At 38.1% G+C, this 24658-nt stretch overlaps 1 protein-coding gene across 4 annotated transcripts in view; it reads right to left on the reverse strand.

Annotated features, from left to right (window-relative positions):
* Positions 1-484: 484 nt before the first annotated feature.
* The window catches only part of CACNA2D3 (calcium voltage-gated channel auxiliary subunit alpha2delta 3), a 948786-nt gene continuing 924612 nt past the window's right edge, over positions 485-24658 (reverse strand). For all 4 annotated transcript variants that reach the window (XM_073010036.1, XM_073010035.1, XM_073010037.1 and 1 more), the window contains 3 exons: positions 1462-1577; positions 1163-1242; positions 485-899 (listed from right to left, as the gene is read on the reverse strand). In XM_073010036.1, coding sequence (XP_072866137.1) covers positions 807-899; positions 1163-1242; positions 1462-1577 — 289 coding nt within the window. In that variant the 3' untranslated portion in view covers positions 485-806. The remainder of the gene's footprint in view (positions 900-1162; positions 1243-1461; positions 1578-24658) is intronic.

Raw genomic sequence — 24658 nt, forward strand, 5'->3', positions numbered from 1 at the left:
CATGTCTGGGTAGTTTCATCTCTTATAATACTTGAGATCTAATTTCATATCTTGTTTATGGGGAAAGCCAGAAGCCAAATTTATAATCATTGTTCTTTTCCTCCTTCAAGTCTCCTCAGACCAAATTCCTAGGATTTATGACTTATTTCTATTCCCAAATAATTCACCACTTGAATATGATGAAAGCTTGTGTTCGCATCCAAATTATGATTTTCATTGAAGTTTAGCTCAACAAAATTCAGGGTTCTATGTAATAAACTCTTCCCATGTAGATGATATTTTGATTTACTTCTATAAATATTTTTATAACTGAGAGTGAAGCATCTAAACAATTGTTAAATATGTGCCTAGAATCTGCTTTAGAACAAAGGCTCTGCCAACAGCCATCATTTCCTGGTTTCTAGAATGGGGACCTTTTTCCCATGCATTGTTTTCAGTTGGTATTCTTAGCAATAAAGTGATGATCAAATCCAAACATGGAGACTATGATTTTCATATACTTTATTTAAAAAGTACACAGTTTTAAATTGGTTTCAATAGGTTTCAAGCAGAAGGGACACTGCCTATCACTTGCAGTCCCATTTCTGATGAAGGGTGATTATCATGTGGCAAACTCACATTTGCATGACTGGCAAAGTAAAAAGATAACTTTTTGTCAACATATCTTAAGAGTTTATATCACGCACAGTTTAAAATCATGATGAGATGCTGATGGTTGGACTATATTCATGTCTCGTATGTTGCACCATATTTTGGTTCACAGTTTATCCATGATTTAGCATGCCAAGAGAACATCTCAGTCAGTGTCACCTTGAGAAGAGCATCAAAAGCAGAGGGAGCAGAAGAAGGACTGTCTGGGCCCGGAGACTCCGCGCACCCCCACACTCCCTTGCATTCTCCTACAGGGAAAGGCAGGGGTTGGTTAGACGCAAATGGACTCCAGGACACCTTCAACTTTCCAACCATGTGGATTCCCCAGACCTCTCTCTCATCTCTAATGTAAGAACAAAGTCTTCTGGGACCTAGATGATGTGAGGATTCAGTTTACTGAAAAGGATTATTTTCTCATGAGTAAACTTTTCAGCTGTAGTTCTTTGACCAGTGTGAGACTCTCATGGTGATTCTGATGGGAAAAGGAAACAGGAACAGTTCTCAGACTTACCTCAGGATGGAAGCCATGACAAGATTCCGGGCGCCTTCTGATCTTCTGGGCCTTTAGACGTTCACACTTAAGGGATTCATTATGTTGACTGTAGTTAAGGCATGTTTCCAAGGATTGCTTTTTTCTACTCTGCATTTCAGAGGTCAAAACTTGGTAATGACAACTCTCTTAACTACTCTCTCTCTCCAACAGTGGAAAGGATGTAATTTTCCTTCTCTAATATTTCTCCCCCAGGTTTCCTTACTATTGATCCCCCTTACTGGTTTCTGTGGTAGTGACTGGACCTGCACACAAAAGGATATACCTGATTTCAATGGGCGCCATGGTGATGGGGGCCACAGATTCACAGAGGCAGCTGCTGTCCACCACCACCATGAACAGGTTGCTGCTTGGGATTTGCTGGATGACAAAGGACCTGTTGGAACAAGAGGTAGTGAGACACTCATTTACTATCCGTCAATTAAAGAGTCATGAGGAAGACTTCTCTCCTGGGTGGTAGCAACTACCATATTTTGTAAAGCAAATTTTGGAGACTGTTTTACTACTAATGTTACCTTTCTCCATGAGGCTCTTCACTTATAAATACCTAGCTTCACTAGGAAAACAATAGCTATAATGACATGCAGCTCATACAACTCACCTTGGAAAGACTGAAATGCTGTATGTACAAAACACAAGAGTCACAGTTGGCTGAATCACCTGTTCCCAAAGTTTAAGAGGTGAGACTTTCAAAGACTAATTTCCTTCTCCCAGAGCCTAAACATTACCCCAAGTTACATTTGATGTTCCTCTAAGTGGCATTTTCTCTCCTCCTTCCCTCAAGGATAGAGTGAAACTATGTCATACCAATGGCAAAAGAGGTAGTGAACTTCTTAGAGCCTTCCTTATACTGCTTTGCACAATGTCTGCCCAGTATACAGGAACAGTGTTTTGAATGAGATTAATGCTAGTCATTTATGAGGTCCCACACTTCCCAGAGCACAAGTTCTGTAAGAACCAAGGCTGTATAGCTGCTCTGACCTTCTGATCCATCAGTATAGTTAGTCCAACTTAAGCAAGCTTGGCAGTGCCTCCTTCTCACACTGCCCAACGTGGTGAAGTGACAAAGACACTATAAAATAATCCTTTAACACAAAACACGACTGACTCTTTGGAGGAACAAATGAGGGATCAAAATCTCATATTCTTCCAGAACCAACAGATTAGCTAAATAATTTTAACTCCATGCTTATAACCCCTATCACATAACTTTTCATAATATTTCATTAAATTCAGTTTAATAGATTTTTAACTTAACAAATGGACATTAACAAAATTATCAGTCTCTCCAAAGGTTTTATCTTCATTTGCCTTTCTTGCAATAAATTTGTTCCATTCTTTTGAGTATATCACCATGGTGAACTAAAATCATGCAATGAAGAAAAGTTCTTCTGCTTTATGGGACGTTATAAAGAAGGGAAAGGAACTCCCCCTTTTTAAACCTGTTGTCACCTCCTATGTTGAATGATCCATGAATGCCTCTGAGACTGCAACACAATTGACTTCTTTTCTATAAATGCCCAATGCCCATCTAATATCACACAGTTATGTTCATTTTCTTCATCTGTAGTAGGGAACAGGGCTTGCCACTGTGCAAAGATGTTTCCTCAATGCCTTAACCACTATCCACACTGGGACACCTACTCTCTGCCCTTCCCACTCTTGTCTAGAACTACATCTGGCTTCAGAGAAATATTCAATCTTGCTGACTATTTTGCTAATTAATTCCATCTATATCTATATCTATATATATCTATATCTGCTTTATCTTCCCTCTTTAACACTAGACTCTCGCCTATGCAAGAATGTTACTCCAGCAATTGGCCTCTTCTGAATGGATTTTGGCCATCAACATAAATATATTCTACCTGAGATATCTCTCTTCAGAGAGCCCACAATTTCTACCTTGGCGATGGCAGGTTAATAGAGTCTCAAAGAAAACCACAAAACCAAGATCACAAAACACTCAGAAGAACAAATGACTGACTAGAAGATTAAGCCAAGTGTGTCTGCCAGATGAACAATAAAGGAGAAGAGATGAAAATATGACATGAAAGATCCAAAGGGAGAAGAAAGTTTTTGCACTGAAAAAACAAATCCAATTCTTTTCAATGAATGGGCCCACTGAAACATGAGTAAAAAACTTCCTATCCTCAAAGATACAGACCAATCCTAAAAGCTTCCCTAGAAACAAATTACTTAGAATGAGAATAAAACCAGTTTCTCAGTGGGAGTACTGAAGATGAAGAAACAGAGTAATACATTTAAAGTTTTGAGGAAAAAAGAGAGTCAAAGGTATGTCATGTCCAGAGAAAAATAGATTCTAAATCTCCGTAGACATTTATAGAAAATTATATTTTCAAATTAGGAATAATCATTGAAAAAATATTTAAAAGTATTTAAAACCTGATAAATCTGGATAGCATGAGAAATTAAACACCCCCCTACACACACATGACTGCCAGTATAAACCTAAAATTATTACCAATCACAATAACTGTGAGGTTGTTAGATTCACATATTAAAAGGCAAAGACTCTTAAATTGGGTTTACAAACATTATGCTGTTTGCCACAAACACTCCTAAAACAGAATGACATAGGAGGAGGGGAAAATATATCAAAAATATGCTAACAAAAAAGAAACAAGTTCAGGTTTAGTAGTAATATACAAATATTCAGAGTAAAAAATCATTACAATGTAATAAATAAAACAGTTCATACCGAAAAGAATTATAATCCACTAACAAGATAAAACATGATTATTTATTCACATAATGATAGTAGTATACAAACCAAAAGAAATAACAAAAGGGATTTCTGAAAGCATGATCTATTAAAAATATGGACCCAAAACTCTTCAGATATAAACAACACAGAATATAAATTATTTTCAAACACAGGGAACTGCAACACATTCCAAAGAACCTATAGTATTGATTATACATTCTTCTTTTATGGTAGAGTACAATTAGAAATTAATACCAAAATGATATAAACAGTGAAAATTAAAAGTTAAAAAATACCTTTCATCAATCCTTGAGATTTGATAATAGCCCAGATTCAAATTTGTGCGGTGTAATCTTAGATATTTTCATCAGAAAAAATAAAGGTTGCAAATATTTGACTAAGTTTTCAAATCAAGAAGCTGGAAAAATAAGAAGATAAACCTGCACCTGTGCCCTATACATTGTCTTCCTTCTTGTCCACTGGATTGAGTATTAATGTCCCTCTGCAAAGCCTATCTCTCAGGCTTCTTCAAGGATGTGACTGGTGGAAAAGAAGAGACAAGTGACAGTTGCACAAATAGTTTCCCTCATCTACTAGCCCTTCCTGGAGGCTGGCAAACATGCTGTCACATCTCCCAGCTCAGGAAAAACAAAACTGTCTCTTAACCCTCCCTCCTGCGACCATCCTGTTTCTCTATCTTTCCTTATACCATAAGTCCTAAAAATAATTATCTATAATCCTTCTCTCTCTCCCCCCAACTCTCTCTCTTCATGCCTCTCCCTCCTTCACAAATTGTATTCCAACAAGGTTGTAGTCCTCACTACTCCAACTGAATCAGTTCTTGCCAAGGACACCAATGACCTCAAAACTTTCCTTCTGTATCTTTCTCCTTTCTTGTTTACTGTCTGCCCCTCATAAAAGACTGTAGTTTCCAAAGTAACAAGGCTGCATCTAACTGCCTGAGGTTATTAGTTACCTCTAGCACCTAGAGTTGTGCCTGGGACACAGCAACTTCTCAGTAAATATTTGTTGAATCAATGACAGAACTTGAAATGATAAAGGCAGAAGAATAAAATAAAAATTAAACTGTGAAGATAACCAACAGAATCAAACTCTGGTTTAAAAGCTTACTGACATAAATCAACTTTGGCACTCCTGATCAAGAAATTAAGTCACAAAGTATCATTATAACCTGAAAGATACGGGAGCATTTTAAACATTTTTTGGTGACTATTCTGTATAGCATTGTAAACAATCTGAGAACTTAGAGGAAACATGCCTTTGGGGATAAAGCATAAATTATCTACATTTGGCCAAGCTATAAAAATCATGAGCAGACCAATTGCCATGAACAAAACTGAAATGCTCATTGAGAATCTACCCCCAGGTGAATTCGACCCAATCACCCAAAGAACAGATATTGCTGTGTTCATAGAAAACCCACATGAACCCACTGACCAACTATTAGAACTAATAAAAGAACTCAGCAAGCTGGCTAGTTACATAATCAGCATATAAAACCACAGCCTGACACTGGCAATAACCAATGAAAAATATTTGTGAAATAAAGAACCATTGATAGTATCAATAATCACTATAAAATGCCCAAGAATAAATCGAGTAAAACATACGCTTTTATGAAGAAAATGATGCAAATTTACTGAGGAACATAAAAACGCAAGCTAAAAATTGGAGGGAAGTACAATGGTGGTGGAAAGGAACACTCATACTTTAAATATGTCATTTCTCTCTTAATTAACTTTTTAATTCAAAGCAATTTCAATAAAAATGTCAATAGGTTTTTTTATGGAATTTGAGAACGTGATTCTAAGATTCTTTCAGAAGAGTAAATATAGAGAATAGTCTGGACAATTATAAAAAATTGGATTTTATAAAAAAGGGAAGGGCAGCTGCTTGCCATACTCAATATCGAAATTCATGAGACAATTCATAGAAGAGGAAACACAGATGAGTAACAAATAGGTAAAAGGGGGTTCAATCTCACTAAAAATTAGAGAAGTATAAGTGAAAGTAATGATTTGATTAGGACATAGGTAAAAATTAAAATCTATGATAATATCAAATAATGGAGAAAGTCTGAAGAAATGAATACGGTTCTATACCACGGGTGGGAAAGTGAACTTTTATAGCTACTATGAGGACAATTGGTTATTATTATAGTGGAAATCTTTTATACCCTATTTTCTCTGTAGTTTTACTTCTCATTAAAATAAACTCTTGTTCAGAACCCAAGAAGTCATGTACAAAGATGCTCTTGGTAGCAATGTTCACTGAAATGGAAAAAAAGCAAATACAAACAAACAAACAAAAAACCAAAACCAAACAAACAAAAAAAACCCCACCTAAATGTCCAACACTGGGGCAATGATTGAATAAGCAAGAATATGTCCACTCGGTGGTCTTCTTGCCACCAGGTGACAGGGCAAAGAGGATCTCTGTTTACTGTCACGAAAGGAGACCCAAGATGGTGAGTGGGAAAATAATGTAAAACTATACATAAAGTATGAGTATTTAAGAATATTTAGGACTATTTATTTAAGAACATTTAATTCTGCTACAGAGAAACAAGAAAAATAAATGAGACGGATAAAACTTATAAGATGTATTAGGTATAGATAGCACATAAGTGACCCATGACTCCTGTTAGATTAGAGTAAATGGACTCAACAAGTAGAGCGTATGCAAGTTGAATGGAAATAGTAAAAGAAGAACATATGAAGTGTCTTCCTATAGAGAAGAAGGAAGAGAAGGACCACGTAAAATTAAATGCACTCAATTCTTAAGGCACAGACCTTGTCATCTCTAGGTTGATAGCTCTCTCCTGGGTCATCCTTAAATTAACTCACTGGCAACATCCATTCTCTGCCTGAGACACACAGATAAATGTCGTGGCTCTTATCGGGGGATCTTATCCCTGCGTTCCTCCCCATCCTGCCTGCTTGTTCGGAGGGAGTACGAGGGAGGCATGGTGATCACTTGCCTCAGGAGGTTACAGGCAAGCTACACACTTGCCCTTGCACCTCTCCAATAAGGCAAGTGTGTGTTGGCTGCAAGCACCTTCTGCCTGCTGAGGCCCTGTTCCAGACTGAGAACTCTCAAGTGTGGTCCTCCTCGCTACACCATCAGTGGGAAAGAGAGCAGGAGAGGGTGGAGACAAGGGAAGGGAAAGGAAGGGAAGATGGGAGAGAGAAGAGGAGAAGAGAGGAACAGTGCATAACACAGGATACAGGGAGGGAGGTCTTCTGCCCTCTTTCCCCTTGCTTCTAGCCATATGCTTTAAATGAATTCAATCAGCCAAGGGATTTGAGCATCTTAATTTTTTGGTAAGTCTTTTTGTTTTGTGACCTCTAGGATTACTTGCCTGGTAAGTACTTGGCATTTATACATAAAGTGAGTACAAAAAAAAAGACACATTTCTATAAATTCTTTATATGTCTGTCTGTCTATCTATCTATCTATCTATCTATCTATCTATCTATCTGTCTACCTAATGCATGGATGTATAAATAAAGGTCAGGAAGGTTACACACCACACCAGCAACAGTGGTTACCTCTGAAGAAAGGACCGTGACAGGGAGTAACTGTCAAGGGAGACTTGAACTCCATTTGTAACCCTGAAGTTCTCTACCAGGAGAATGTATTAATGTCTTCTTAAAACAATTATAAAGTGAACTGTGAGGGTCAAGCCCATTTTACAAAAGAGAAAACTGAAACTCAACGAGGATAAGTAAACTCTTACCACAGCTATATGAATAAGACAAAATTATGTCCATTTTACCGATGGGGAAACAAAAAACTAAGTACCTAGAGTAACTGGGGCAGAGCAGAGGTTCAAGCCCAAAGCAGCAGCCCTCCAGAGCCCAGGCTCGTGCGGTTCTTCTGCCACAGGCAGCAGACTGTCTGTCTCGTGCTGGAATGATTAGAGCTCAAACTCCTTGAGGACAGACCCAGAGTGATCCCTCACTGCAGATGCTTAATGACAGCAAATGCAAGATACTGTTTTTAAAGCCCCACAACCAACTTTCCTTCTTTCTTTCCCAAATCCTAGAAGTTGAAAAACCCTGCAAGCAGCTACACTGAGAGGAGAAAAGCCACCCCCTACAAAAGATTTGCCAGCGGAAAGATTAACTACTTTTCCATATTTTAAAGACTTACTGTCTGCTTATTAACATGGTGCTTCGGAGGGGCCTGGGCAATGTTAGCTGTACATTTATGTGTACAATGTGTATTTATGGCCCAGGGTGCAGGGTTGAACTTCATAAAACACACCTCCATCCAGCTGGGCCCAGCAGCCAGGCTGACATCATAGTCAGAGGGGCTGTGGCCTGGTGGGTTTGCCTGGGGGCCAAAAAAGGCGAGGAGGGAAATGCCTCAGCAGAGAATCACAGCGGTTGTTTCTAAGCAGGGATAGGTCAAAATGCGTGAAATAAATTAGGTCCTCGAGGGAAAGGGAGTTGGGAGAGGGAAGCAATTTTGATGTATCCATTGCCAGAACTGAAATAATCCAGTCCTCCCTTTCCCATTCACTACAGACCGAGAAAGAACTGGAGGGAAAAAGATGATGCGATTTCAAGACAGCCTCCCCCGACAAGACAGAGTATTTGCCGCACACTATCTTCCTAGAGGGGCTTTCCTGACCAAATGATGAAAGTGATCACCATGCCTCCCTCGTACTCCCTCCGAACAAGCAGGCAGGATGGGGAGGAACGCAGGGATAAGATCCCCCGAGGACCACAGGATTGCACATGTGGAGAGCGTGTTTGGCTTGCCTTTCATTAAATGGGTACAAAACTGTGGCTTGAAAAATATTTGGTCAGGATAGAATCTTAAAACGTTTTGACCCTAGACTGATGTATTTCACCCTTTATAGATTTTTACCCTTTATATAGATTCTCCAGATTTTATCCAAAGATAAAATGAAAGCCAATGAGTCGGTCCCAGGGAGCTAATGATTTTGGCACTGCCCTGTTCATAGTGTTCTATTCCCCAGCTGGATGGGGCACGTGACTGTGGCTCTCCATCAGGATCCTGTTCTCTTTGGGGGTGGAAACTGGCCCTATCCCCCAGCCGCCCTGCCTCAGCAAGCACCAGGTTTCCCTACATGGGCCCGGGCCTGTAAGTTGAGAGCAAATATTTGGTGACTGTTTAAATTCAAAGGAAAACTTAATTATTTTGTATGTGTTCTAGCATAACTTGATAGCCATATTATGAGACAGTAGGAGGGAGGTGGACAGGAAGAGAAATACACAAATAATTTCTCCTTTTGATTATTGATGCAATGATCTTAAATGAAATGTAGTAACTAAACTTCAGCAGGACACTGAAAAAGCAATATAGCATGCTGCAGTGAGGATTGGCCTAGAAATGCAAATGAACAAGATTATTGAGTGGTCCCAGCTTAATAAAAATAGAAACATGAAACAGTTCTTTTTTTTCTCTTTCTTCTCTCTTTCCTTTCCTTCCCTTCCCTTCTTTCCCTTCCGTCCCCTCCCTTCCCTTCCTTCTCCCTCTCCCTCTCCCTCTCCCTCCCTCTTCCTCTCTCTCTCTTTCTCTCTTCTTTCTTTCAACATGGTCTTGCTCTGTCATCTAGGCTGGAGTTTAGTGGTGTGATCATAGCTCACTGCAGCCTTGAATTCCTGGGCTCAAGCAATCCTTCCCACTCTGTCTCCTGAGGAGCTGGGACCACAGGATCATAACCCATGCCTAAGGGTAAAAGTACCTGGTGGAGGGAAATACCTCTTTCCATGAATACTGAAATTCTTGTTGGATATGCCCTGATCAGTGTTCACATGGTAGACAAAAGGCAGGCCCATGTTCTAACCCAAATAAGCTTGGGGTGGGAGCAGGGGGTTGGGGGAGGATTTCCAACTCTAAATTAGTGCCAGCCAACTCTAGAACTTGTGGCACATAGTGTCACCTTGTCCTCCCCTAAATCTGGGACTACAAAAAATCCCCACTTGACATCCAGTTCACCTTCCAGAAAATCTATTAATGTAAGACACCCTATACAGCATTGGAAAACAGCCAGTGCTGTGGGATCTGTTCAATAGGTGCCTAAAAGACACTGGACACAAAACCCATCCCTGAAAAAAATTCTTAAAAGAACAGAAGAAAGCACCCATTTGTGAATCAAATTTAGCATCATGCTTAGGATAGAACACTCGGAGCAGGCTAATTAGAGTCAGAAGAAGGCAAGGAGGCTCACTTTCCTCTGTTATTTATTCTTGTTCTAAAAGTGCCAGCCTATGCAATTAAATCAGAGAAAAGACAGACGATTCTCTGTTGGAACAAAGGAAGTGCTCTCCGGTCCCTAGAGCTTGCCCCTGTCCCCATTCCCATAATCATTTCTCCCGTTTCCCTATATATCTTAATGGTGTCACCCTCTATGCAGTCATACAGCCAGAGATCGCCAAAGAACTCTCAACATGTTCCTCCCTGAACATTGCCATGCCCTGGTTTGACTATGTCCTTAATGTCTCTCAAATCCATCCTTCCATCTCCATCCTACAGGACCAGCTTTATGGGTGCAACTACTGTAGTTGCAGAGGGGCCTACTATCAGAAGGGCTGGTCGCTTGGAGTTGAGTGTTCTGCAGGCATGGCTCTCTTAAAATTCTCAATTTTATCTCTGAATTTGTATTATATAAGTGAAGTCCAGAGGCCAATGGGGCATGCATAGGATTAGAGAGAGGAGGGCTATGAGGAGGGGGTGGTTGAGCCTTTGCTCATATACAGTTACACTCTCCTCCATCTCCCCAGGGTGTTCCCAGCTACCTATTCCTCTCCTGCACTCAGCCCAGCAACTAGAGCCCTGCCCCTCACCTCACCTGCACCTGGCTGGGCCTGGGCCAGGCATGCAGAGGGTCAAGGCTTGGGAGTGACTGGCAGTGCCACAGCATGTTCAGTGGGTGACTTAGCAGGGGCAAACCTCCTGCCCACCCTGATCCAGGTACCCAAGTATATTTGGTATCTGATGCAAAGATTGAAATCTCCTGGGGACTGGCTGTCCCGCATGAGTAAGGACAGCGAGCCCCTGGCAAAGGGAGATTCAGTCCCCTCCTCCAGCCAGGACACGGCACCTCCGTCCTGTGGCTAGTGGGAGGGAGAAGCTCTGCAGCCGCTGAGCCGCAGACCCTGTCAGGTAACTGGGCAGGACTCCTTAAGCACTTGGCCAATGAGCAGCCCTGTGTCTGAAGGAGCACAATATTAAAATGGCAAATTAAAAAATATCATGAGCACGTTATGCACATGTACCCTAGAACTTAAAGTATAATAATAATAATAAAAAAATATCATGAGCAGTCAAGAGAGACCACAGAAAGAAGGAAAAGTTTTAACCTTTCATACCTTTAAGAACACATTTTTCTTGCTTTCTAAACAAGCAGCCCACACTTTTATTTGCACTTGGCCTGGCCAATTATGAAGCCAACCCTGCTAATCCGCAAAATGTTAGGTTTATCTTCCAACCGGTCTCCGTGCCATGACCCATTCTTGAGGTGGTCCTTCCCAAGCGCAAGGCTGACACCCTATCTCTCTTTTTACAACTTTCTACAGTCCCTGTCATCTACCCGATGGTCTGCATTGAGTGAAGCAAACAAGCCCTTTATGTTCTACCTGGCTCTCTCTCCAGCCTGATGTGTTCAACCATCTCAGCCCCAAAGCCACCTTCCTGTCCAACATCCAGGCTGCTGACCTACCCACGAGCCCCTGAGTGCACCATGCTGCTTCTCTCACAGTGCTGAGACCCAGACGGAGCTCTAATTCTTACCTTGGTTGCTCACTGGAATCACCTGAAGAGCATTTTGTTTTGTTTCATTTTGCATTTTTTTTCTACTGATGGCCACACCTAAAATAAATTATATTGGAATCCCTGCAAGAAGGACCAAGGCATGCATGCACATATATATATATATATATATATATATATGTATGTATGTATGTATTTTTTTTTCTTTAAGCTTCTGGAGTGATTCCAATGTCCTTCAAGGCTGAGACTGACTGGTCTAGAATTGTGCTTCTCAAGCTGAGAATGTTTATGGATGACCTGAGAATCTTGCTGAAATACCAGTTTCTGTTCAGTGGGTCTAGGGTAGGGCCCATGATTCTGCCTTTCTCACCTTCTACTAGGCAATACTGATGCCGCTGGTTCAGGGACCAGCAAAGCCTCTGATTGTTGAAGCCACCTCCTCCCATACCTCTGGAGAACCCCAATTCAGTTCCAAAAGTTTTATTAAATATCACTTTCTCCATGAAGCCCTCATTCTCAAAGGGAAGTATGTCCTCCTCCATTCTCCCATGACATGGTGTAGGTACCTGTATCACCCACATAAAATCCACAGCCTTCTGTATGCATGTGGAATTAAATGCTCACAGTGATTTTGCCATCCTTGTACTGCTACATTGGAAATGACTAGGACAGACACCAGCACTCTAGGCTACATAAAGGATAGTCTCAAAACTGTGAACTTTAGAGTGTATAGAAAATTCTCTTTTGGTAACCCAGGAAAACAAATGGAAGAGTTACCTTTTAGGGCACTTAAAAGTGAGATCCAACAAGAGGCTTCTGTAAATGTCAGTTGGGAGGCCGAGGTCACACACATTAAGAAGCCATAAATGAAACAAATAAGAAAACAAATGGTTTCCCAATAGGAGCTCAAATCAAAAGTCAGAAGGAAAGATGCCTCCAATTCTACAGGTTGGTGGCAGTAGGAATTGATTTAATCATCAATACAGTATAGTGAGTAGGCCAGCTAGTATCTTCCTTCCCTCTATCTTTCTCTAGGTAACCAGGCAGACAGCTATTAATATTTTGTTTTTTAATTTGGGTAATTTTGTTTCCTACTAGACTTCTGAGAGCAAGGCAGAGACTTCCTTTATTTTTGCTTTCTACACGTCATTGAATAACAACGGAAAATGAGTAAAAGATATAGTCAGGTGTGGTGGCTCATGCTTGTAATCCCAGCACTTTGAGAGGCCAAGGAAGGAGGGTTGCTTAACCCCAGGAGTTTGAGACCAGCCTGGGAAACCCATAGTGAGGCTCTGTGTCAAAAAAAAAAAAGAGACAGGTATGATGATGTCTGCCTGTAGTCCCAGCTACTCAGAAGGCTAAGGCAGGAGGATCACTTGAGCCCAGGAGTTTGAGGCTGCAGTGAGCTATGATCATGCCACTGCACTCCAGCCTGGGCAACAGAGCAAGACACTGTCTCAAAAAACAAACAAACAAAAAATGAAAGATAAAAATATAATTCAAAGTAGCACAAGCTCTTTGGCAAATGAGTTTCACAGAATATAGTACAAGGTTTAAGCAGCCCAGAATTTTTGTTTATTCTCACCATTCTTCAAGGTCCACAACCACTTTCAGAAAACAAAGAGCCTTGTCTGACCTTCTATAGAAGTTTCTCTTTGATATCCAATCTCCCTTCTTTTGGTAGAAATACCTTCCTTCTGGGAAGGACTGCACCCTTCCCTCAGGCAGCCCAGGTGCTTCTGAGGAGCCAGCCCTGTCCAGGCATGCTGTCTAGACCTAAGTGGATTGGTACAATTAATTCCTTCTTCTAAAGAAAGCAATGGGTTCAGAGATGGGTACTGAACCTAAGTTATTTCAATCAGTCTGAAATGCAGAGTTCTTATCTGTACTCCAAACACATGAACACAAAGACATTTTCAGCCTCAGGAGCCACTGGCAGCTTTCCGGTGCTCATGAATGGAAGTGCCTGCTGGGAAATGCATACAGAAAACCTGGATCTTGGTCTTAACCTTTGGGAAACTTAAGTAAGCCCTACCTGAAGCTTACATCTCAACTTTTCCCTGTATTGTTTAAGCTTGTTTGAGTTGAGCCTCTGTCATTCGTAAACAAAAGGATATTAAGTGGTAAGCTCTTAAATTCCGTATCATCGCCACTACATTGCCTAATCACCCTGCAGTTGGAAAATCTAGGCTTTAGGGAGCTGCCCTAGAAGCCATAGCATGGCTCACACCAGGTTTACCCTGGATGGCCTGCCAAGAACCAAGCTGGTATAGGCCTCTTCTGCTCCATTTCCCAAGTGTGGGAAACGTGCTGTGTTTTCATAGTTAAGTGCTAAGATTAAATTGGACCAGCATATTCTCTTTGTTATACTTATTTATTCAAAAATGTATACAATAGACACATTATGGCATTCCATTTGTGACTTGCTGATGGGGAAGGCACACAAAAAGCCAGAAAGATGCTTTGCCTGAAGGGTGGTGTCCCATGGTGGTATTGATTCTATTGTAGACAGAACGCATCAGTAAGAGCCATGATAATGACTTCCACTCATCCTCAGCCCACCGAGGATTTATTGAGATTTATGGTGCCTATCCACATCTTGAAAACAACCTGGGCAGGAGGTTCTTTGGCATTGTCAGCCCAAGACAGATGGCAAGGAATGGTATTTTGTGTTTGAAATATGGGGGAGAAAGCCCCACGGAATGAAAGGAGAGGGGCCCAGTTTTCTTTTCTTATCCCAGAGGAAGGGAATCTCAAAAGAGCTCACAACAAAGGATATTTTTAAAACTTGGCTATCATTTTAGCTTTTCACAGTTTTTTTTTTTCTTTGTACTAGGGTCTTCAGTAAATCTTCTTAATTATGACATGAACCATTTTTCTTCTAATCCGCTTAAGAAGAGTAAGGAGTTTGTTAACTATTTTCACTGAAACAATGTCTTTTCTTATAAATAATGACAATAATAGCTAACATTTATGGAGTGTTTACTTAATGCCAAATGCTTTTCTAAGCAGTTCCCCTTTAATCTTCACACCAACTCAAAGAAATATCATTTTCTCCATTTTATAGATGAAGACATTCAAGCACTGAGAAGTTAAACAACTTTACCAAATCCTAAAGAAACATCAAATCTCAAAGTATTGAAACTCTACAAATCTAGGCCTGCTTGATGCTAACCTTTGTTTCATCCCTTACAGTCTATATAACTAATCACCACCATCATCATGACCCTCATCACCATCACCATCACCACCAACATCATCTACCACTTACTGAGCACTTACCCTATATAGGCACTGTGTGATGGTCTTTACCTAAAATGGACTCATTTCACAACTCTGCAAGGAACTTCAATAATTAGACCTCATTTTGCTTTAAGATAGCACAGGTAATAGGTATGATCTGGATTCCAGCTATCAGACAATAGAGCCTGCCATCTCACCCATCATGCGGATATAGACAGGAGGCAAGGAAATACTGGGAAGGAAATGGCAGGTCCCTGGCAAAGGCCCCACCCTCAAGCTTGGAAACTGGCAGTTCTAAATGGGAACAGTTATTCCTGTTTTTACACCCAAATGTTGCCTTTTGATCCACCATGCCCCCACTATTCTGTACCCATATAAACCCCAAGCCCCAGGCTCCACAAGCAGACGAGCAGATAAACAGAAGAGCAGCCTGGCAGAGGAGAGAAGAAAAGGGGCATCTGAATGTTGAGAGGATTATGGCTGAGGACAGCTGGAGAGGAGATTGGGTGTGGGACACCTGAACTCCAGGGGAAGATCATCTTCCCACTCCATCCCCTTTCCAGCTCCCCATCCGTCCCACTAAGCACCACTTCTATCACCAAATAAAATCCTCATATCCACCATCCTTCAAGTCTGTATGTGACCTGATTCTTCCTGGATGCTGGACAAGAATCTGGGTACCAAGAGGGCACTAACTTGGTTATTACTTAAGCCGTCTGTGGACAGCAGAGCTAAAAGAGCACTATAGCATGCCCACTGGGGCTTTCAGAGTCGCAGGCACATAACCTTAGATGCCACTGTGGGGCTGGAGCCTAAAAGCACTTACCCCGGCTCCTGCATCTGCTTGTCAGAATGGTTCCTGTCCCATAAGGGGTTGAAGCAGCAGCTGCAGCCAGAACAGACAAGCCATACCCCTGCTGCACTTCCTGCGAGGGGGGTCAGAGAACTCTCCTGTTTCAATACAACAACATCTCATGTGGAAATGTGTTTGGGCAATAGTAATGTAATGATTCTCTGGTAAACAGAGAAAAGAGAATCTGTCCCTACATCGAAGGGATAATTTAACATTACCTAGAACTCTCAGTTTTAATCTTCTATTTTATATCTTTATACTGTCTTTCACAATCTCCATGTGAATTGTAGGGTTCATTTAGCAAAATAGAATAGCCTCAGAATGAATCATCAGGAAGCCTGAATAAAAGCGTACACTTTAAAAGTATAAATAATTCACTGGGAAGTTAAACATCTCCCTTTAAGTGATCTGGCAAAGTCAAATTGTGATCATTGAGAATTACTTTATAAAAGGTTGGACATCTTGCATTACCTTAACAAATGTAATGGTTCAGTGTACTATGTTAATGGTAAGAAAACAACGGAACTAAATATGAAGCCAGTTTTGCATATAAAAAAAGAGCAGGGGGAAATATCACATCATTTAAATCCTTCTACTTATCCTGATTTTACAGATGAGGCAACAGCTCAAAGTTACGGAGCTAATAAGATGTGGAGCTGGGGTTCAAACCCTGGTCATTTGGCCTCAGAGCCTGAGCATGCAACTTTTCCACCTCTTAGTTTTGAGTAATGAGCTGGCATGTGATTTTTCCTTTATTTTTTACACAATTCTCTATTTTTCAATGTTCTGCAATGACTAGGAATCACATTTTAATAAGAACCAAGAACCATGTGTAGTCTCAGTTGCTGACCACCAGAAAAACTAAAACCAGAGTGACACTTTTCCAGGATCATTAATTGAAATAACAATGAAATCCCTCCTTAGTGGCCTTGCTGTCTTCTTCTATGTACTCATTTTTACCATATATCCTTGGGGTGAGTTCTCCCCAGAACGAATCCTCTTTGAATCTCTCTATAACATCAGCTGTATCACTGCCTGGTCTACGACTGGAGCTTGATACACTTTTGCTGATTAAAATAAAAGCTGAATTCATGCCTTCCTACTTTGACTCTATCTAAGGTTTCTGAATAATATATCTTGTAGCTTTGAATTAATATCCCAGGGAAATAACTAAACAAATCATGTAGTCTGCTATACTTTGGGTTCTGACTTCTGAAGTTAATGCTGCCAAAAATTCCCATCCTTATTCAACTGTCCCTTATCACAATATAGCATGATTATTCACTTTGAATAGTGTAAGTACCGTGGTAGAGACCTATAGCCAGGGAAAAGTTTGAAGAGAGACAGATGTATTCCAGAAACACTGGATGAAAGGCAATGTTTTAGACTTTTAAATTAGTGTTTCTAAGGATTTTTGGGGTTTTTTTTTGTGATTTGTCAAAATTTTGATCATTGAGAATTACTTTATAAAAGGTTGGACATCTTGCATTACATGAACAAAGGATTTTGTTCATTTTGCATGACATGAACAAAGCATTTTGTATTCTAAATAGGGAAAAAATCTCACAAGAAAAATGAGAACTATTCTCTCATTCAGCATATACTTGATCCACACAGAGAATATCAGTATGGAATAAAGGGGAAGAAAAAAATGGAGGTGGGAGATAACCTCCCAGAAAGCCGACTGGTTCATAAGCTAATGGACTTGAATTGAACTCCCATTGTGAAATTAATAGGCAAATCACCAAGAGAAGTGTTTTGTTCCTTCCCTCTTCTTAGTTTTCCTACCTCAAAAGTGATTTCTAAGATCCCTTCCCAATATAACACTAAAATATTTGGCTTTCACATCACTGCTTCCTCCTTACAAAAAAAGCCTCACATTTCTCCAGGTTGTTAACAGACTTCAGTTAGTTATTGCCATTATCTTCTTCCACAAGCTCTCTCCATTGCTAACCCTCTTTTTTGGCGGGGTGGGGGGAATCTTGACCTTATAATTTAAAAAATTATTTTATTGTAAACTGACAATTTATAATGGTATATATTCATGGGACATGAAGTGATGTTATAATTTATGAATCAAATGTGGAATGATTAAGATTATTTACATATCTGTATTATTCTCATGCTGCTAATAAAGATATACCTGACACTGGGTAATTTATAAAAGAAAAAGGTTTAATTGACTCACAGTTCAGTGTGGCTGGGGAGGCCTCACAATCATGGCAGAAGACAAACGAGGAGCAAAGGGACGTCTTACATAGTGGCTATTCACTATCATGAGAGTGGCACAGGAAAGACCCACCCCCATGATTCAATTACCTCCCACCAGGTCCCTCCCATGACACATGGAAATTATGGGAGCTACAATTCAAGATGAGATTTGGGCAGGGACACAGTCAAATCATATCAAAATCCATCACCTCAAATACCATGTTTCACAGTGAGAGCATTTGAGATTTATTCTCTTAGCAATTTTGAAATGTACAATACACTATTATTAACTATACTCACTATGCTATGCAACAGAACTCCAGAAAAAATCCTTATTCTTCCTGTGTGAGATTTTGTTCCCTTCAAACATCATCTCCCCATTCCTCCCTCTACCTCAGCCTCTGTTCCTACCATGCTACTCTGTTTCTATGAGTTCAGTTGTTTCAGATTCCACATGTAAGTGGGAACATGCAGTATTTGTCTTCCTGTGTCTGGTTTATTTCACACAGTATAATGTTCTCCCATTGCATCCAGGATGTTGTAAATGACAGAATTTTCTTCTTTTTTAATGCCAAATAGTATTCCATTGGGCATTTATTCTGCAATTTCCTTACTCATTCATCTATTGATGAACACTTAGGTTGATTATATAACTTAGCTATTATGAAAGTGCTGCAATAAAGATGGGAGTGCAGACATCTCTTTAAAAAATTGATTTCAAATCTTTTGGGTAAATATCCAGAAGTAGGATGGCTACATCTTACAGTAATTCTATTTTCAATTTTTAAGGAAACTCCATATACAGTTTTCGCTATACTAATTTACATTCCCATCAATAGTGTACAAAGGTTTGCTTTTCTCCACATCCTTGTCAACACTTGTTATCTTTCATCCTTTTAATAAGAGCTAGTCTGGCAGGTGTGAAATAATATCTTGTTGTTTTAATTTGTATATCCCTGATGATTACTGATACTGAACATGTTTTTCATAGATCTATTGGCCATTTCTATGTCTTCATTTGAAAAGTGTTGATTCAGGTCCCTTGTCCACTGTTTAACTGGGTTTTTTGTTTTGTTTTGTTTTCTTGCTGTTGAGTTGTTTGAATTCCTTATAATATTTTAGATACTGACCCTTTTTCTGGTATATGGCTTACAAATATTTTCTCTCAATCTGTAGATTGTCTATTCACACTGTTAATTTGTTTCCTTTGTCGTGAAGAAGCTTTTCAGTTTGATATAATCTCATTTGTCTATTTTTGCTTTTGCTGCCTATGCTTTTGGGGTCAAACCCAAAAAACCATTGCCCAGACCAATGTGTAGCTTTTAGCATTTCTGTACACTAACAATGAACTATGCAAAAAAGAAATCAGGAGGACAATCCCATTTACAATAGCTACAAAAAAAGCTTAGGAGTAAATTTAACCAAGGAGGTCAAAGACCTGTACATTTAAAACTATGAAACATTGATGAAAGAAACTAAAGCACAAAAAATTGAAAATATCCTGTATTTGTAAATTGTAAAAATCAATATTGCTAAGACGTCCATCCAACCCAAAGTGATCCACAGATTAAATGCAATCTCTATCACAATTTCAATTTCATTTTCCATAGAAATAGAAAAAAATTCCAAAATCCATATGAAATCACAAGTCCCTAATAGCCAAGGCCATCATAAGTAAAAATCAATGAAGCTGGAGACACCATACTACATAATTTCAAACTATACTACAAAGCTATAGTAATTAAAACAGCATGATTCTGGCAAAGAAATAAAAACATCTATTAATGGAACAGAATAAAGAGCCCAGAAATGAACCTACACATACATGGCCAATTGATTTTTACTGGAATACACACCGAGAAAAGGATAGTCTGTTCAATACATGGTGTGGGATAACTGGATATCCACTTGCAAAAGAATGAAACTGGACTTTATCTCACATCATGTACAAAAATCAACCCAAAGTAGATTAAAGACTTACATGTAAGACTAGAAACTATAAAACTACCAGCAGAAAACACAGGGGAAAAATTATGCAGTATTGGTTTGAGCAATGATTCTTTGGATTTGACACCAACTCTCTTTAATCAGCATGTTTCTTAAATAAAAAAGAGTTATTTAAAAGTTAAAATTCAAAAATTCAGAAATGTAACACCTGTATATCATTACTAACTAGTACAGATAAATTCTGTACATGATAAAGGAGAAAAGTTTTAAGAACTAAATACCATATTCCAGAGCTAGAGGCAAAAATGAAACAAAATCACCTTCTGAAGCCTAAAAACAGGCCACCAAAAGAGCAAGGAGATACACTGGTAATTTAAATGCATGCTACAATAAAACTCAACATTCTCTAGAGGAATATAACAGAATCCAGAACATCTACAGTGTACCATCCACAATATCCAAAGTACAAAACTGACTATACATGTGAAGAAACTTGTACAGTAATTGTGTCACATAGTAAAATGTGACAAAATAGTCAACAGAAAAAATCAATCTAAAGATAGACCAACATCTGGCCCAGGTATTAGAGTTAGTAGATAATGGTAATATATTATATTTTATAATATATTAATATATTTATATGTTAATTAAACTTTAAAAAGTGGATATATTGAGGTATGAAATGGGTGAATTCCAGCAGAAACATGGAAACTATATAAAGAAACCAAATGCAAATCTTAAAACATAATAAAGTATTTTAAATCCAAAATTCACTGAATGGTATTCAAGGCAGACTGAATACAACAGAAGATAGGATCAGTACACTTGAAGTCAAGTCAATAGAAATCATTCAAATTGGAGAACAAAGAAAAAAACAAGGTTAAAACACAAATGAACAGAAGCTCAGTAAGCAGTAAAGTAGTACCAAGCAGTCTAACAAAGTATTTAGAATCCCAGAGTTGAGTAAAGAGAAAATGAGTCAAAAAATAGATTGAAGAAATACTGACTGGGCTAAAATGACAGACAGGAATTGGGATTATATTATCCTAAGGTAAGTACACTACAACTGAAGCAGTTTAATATTATTTGAAGACAGACAATGAGCAATTAAAGATGTATATTGTAAACCTTAGTACAACCAATACAAAAAAAAAGCTTAAAAGTATATAAATAATAAGCCAATAGCAGGAAAAAAAAATGGAATCATAAAATAGTCAATATAAAAGAAGGCAGAAAAAAAAGAGGACGAACAAGCAGAAATCAACTAGAAAAGTGCTAGATTTCAAGCCAATAATATCAGTAACTGCATTAAAAATAAATGGCCTATATGGGAGACCAAATACTTTTACCTTAAGGTCAGAAACAGAAAAGCATGTCTGATTTTACCATTTCTCCTTAACATTGTACTTTAAGTTACAGCCTGTGCAGTAAGGCAAGAAAGGAAATAAAATTCATCCAAATTTTAAAGAAAGGCAGAAATTATCTTTACTTGATGACTGTGTGTTCATATTTGTAGGAAATGTAATCAAACCTACCAAAAACTACTAGAAATGATAAGGAAGCTTAAAAAGGTTGCAGGATATAAAATTCAATATAGATAAGCAAATTTGATTTTTTGGTAGCAAAAAGCAGTTGGAAAATGAAGTAATACTACTTAAATAGCAAAAAATATTACAGATTTAGAGATAAACCTGACAATAGATATGCAGGAACTATATACTATCAAAAACCGTGAATCATTGCTGTTAGAATTTGAAGGAAGCTTGAGTATGAGCTTAGGCTAGAAGTCCTAGTGTTGTTAAGATGTCAGTTTTCTCTACATTGATTTCTATATTTTATATACAAAAGGCAATATTAATCAAAATTCTATCAGAGTAAGGAATAAACTGTTAACTATAATACACAATGAGTCTCAAAATAATTAAATGGTATTTAAGAAGCTGGACCAAAAAAGAATACATACTGTATGATTCCATTTACATAAAATTATAGAAAATACAAGGTCATCAATAGTGACAAAAAGAAAATCAGTAATAACTTGGGATAGAATTAGGTGGAGAGAAACCAGTGGGAGGGATTACAAAGAGGAAGAAAAAAATTTTTAGAGATAATGGATATACTCATCTTGTTTGTGGTGATAGTTTCATGGATATAGACATTGGTTAAAAATTTTCTAAATGTACATTTTAAATATGGTCAGTATATTCTACATTAAATATATGGCAAGTTGTTTAAAAGTAAACGGCCCAAATGTACCAATTGAAAGGTAGATTGATACACTGGATTAAAAAGTGAAACCCAATTATGTCCTATCTATAAGAACATACATTAACTATAAGCATATTAAAAAGACTAAAGCTAAAAGATGGGGAAAGATTCCATGAAAAGTTAGTCACAAGGAACTTGCAGTAGCCATATTAATATTAGACAAAGTGTACTTCAGAACAAGGAATATTACAAGTGTAAAAAGCGATATCACAAAATGACAGAGGAGTCAATTCACTAAAAAGGCATAACAATCCTAAATGTGTATGTATCTAATGACTAAACCTCAAATAAATGAGACCAAAAATGAATACACATTGAAAGAGAAATAAACACATCTACAATTACAGTTGGAGACTTCAACATTCCTCTCTTGGTAATGAATAGAAAAAGTAGAATAGGTTGAAAATCTGTAAGAATACAGAAACCAACTTTACCTAATTAACATTTATAGAAAACTTTAACAATAACACCATATACATATACACACACACGTATATACATATACACGTATATACACACACACACATACATATGGAACATATATATATATGTTTGTATGGAATATTCACAAAGTTAGATCATGCTTTGGATCACAAAGCAAATTTTTACAATTAAAAAAATTAAAATTATACAAAGAATGCTCCCAAACCATAATAAAATTGAACTCCAAATCAATAACAGAAAAGTTTCTGGAAAACTCTCAAATATTTTGAAATGAACTATACAGCTTTAAATAACCTCAAGGTCAAAGAGGAAGCCAGAAGGAAAATGAGAAAATATTTTGAATTTAATGAAAAGTGTAACATAAAACATATCAAAAGTTTTAGGATACAGTTAAAGAAGTACTTCAGAGAAAATTTCTAATATTAAATGTTTATATTAGAAAGAATAAAGGCCTCAAATATTCTGAGTTTCTACTATAAGAAACTAGAAAAAAGAAGAGTAAAATTCAAAGCAAGGAGGACAAAGAAAACAATGAAGAAGAGAATACTAAAATTAAGAATAGAAAACAATAGAGAAATCAAACTAACAGCTGGTTCTTTTAAATGATCAATAAAACTAATAAACCTTTAGACTGTTTTATTTATTACAAAGTAAAAAGAGAAAAGACACAAACTAAAACTATTAGTAAGAAAGAAAGGACATTACTACAGATTCTACAGACACTAAAAGAGCAATAAGGAAATACAAAACAATCAACTTTATGCTCATAAATTCAATAACTTAGATTAACTAAAGACATTCCTTGAAAGACACAAACTACCAAAGCTCACTCAAGAAAAAATAGCTAACTTCAATGATCATAAATAAAGATACTGGATTCATAGTTAAAACTTTTTCTACAATGAAATCTCTAAGTTCAGATGTCTTCACTGGGGAATTCTACTAGACATTTAAGGAAGAAATAGTACAGATTTGACACAAAATCTTCTAGAATATAAAAGAGGAGAGAACACTTCACAAGTGTTTTTATAAGGCTAGCATCATCCTGACATCAAAACCAGATGACAGCATTATAAAAAGAACACTATAGGCTGGGCACGGTGGCTGACGCCTGTAATCCCAGCACTTTGGGAGGCCAAGGTGGGTGGATCACCTGAGGTCAGGAGTTCAAGACCAGCCTGGCCAACATGGTGAAACTCCATCTCTACTAAAAATACAAAAAGTTAGCCAGGCATGGTGGCAGGTGCCTGTAATCCCAGCTACTTGGGAGGCTGAAGCAAGAGAATCACTTGAACCCGGGAGGTGGAGGCTGCAGTGAGCCGAGATCATTCCACTGCATGCCAGCCTGGGCAACAAGAATGAAACTCTGTCTCAAAAACAAAAAACACAAAACATTATACATCAATAGACTTTATTAACATAGAGCAAAAAAGCCACAATATAATATTAGCAATTTGAATATAATAATATAAAATAGAACAATATATCATGACCAAGTATGGTTTACCCCAAGAATCCAAGACAAGTTCAAGATTCAAAAATTATCTAAAGACTAAAGAAGTCCATATGATTATTTCAAATGATGAGAAAAAATATTTGACAAACTGTAGCAACCTTTCATGATAAAAGAGAAATAAATCTCAAGAAATTAGGAACAGAAGGAACTCCCCTAACTTGATACAGGATGTCAAAATAAACAAACAGCTAACATTAGACTTAATGATAAAATTTTAACAGCTTTCCCCCTCTAAAATTGGGAACATGGCCAGGGTGTCTGCTGGCACTCTCCTCCTATTCACCATCTCACCCTGGAGGTTCCAGTCAGTGCAAGAAGACAGAAAAAAGAAAAGAAAAGAAAAGAAAAGAAAAGAAATAAAAGGCATACAGATGGGAAAGGAAGAAATATAACCATCTCAATGCACATGCAATATAATTTGTTTACATAGAATAGTCTAAGAAGCTATAAAAAAGCAAGTGTTAATACATTAGTTTAGAA

The sequence above is a fragment of the Chlorocebus sabaeus genome, chromosome 22 (genome assembly GCF_047675955.1).
Source record: "Chlorocebus sabaeus isolate Y175 chromosome 22, mChlSab1.0.hap1, whole genome shotgun sequence".
NCBI lineage: Eukaryota > Metazoa > Chordata > Mammalia > Primates > Cercopithecidae > Chlorocebus > Chlorocebus sabaeus.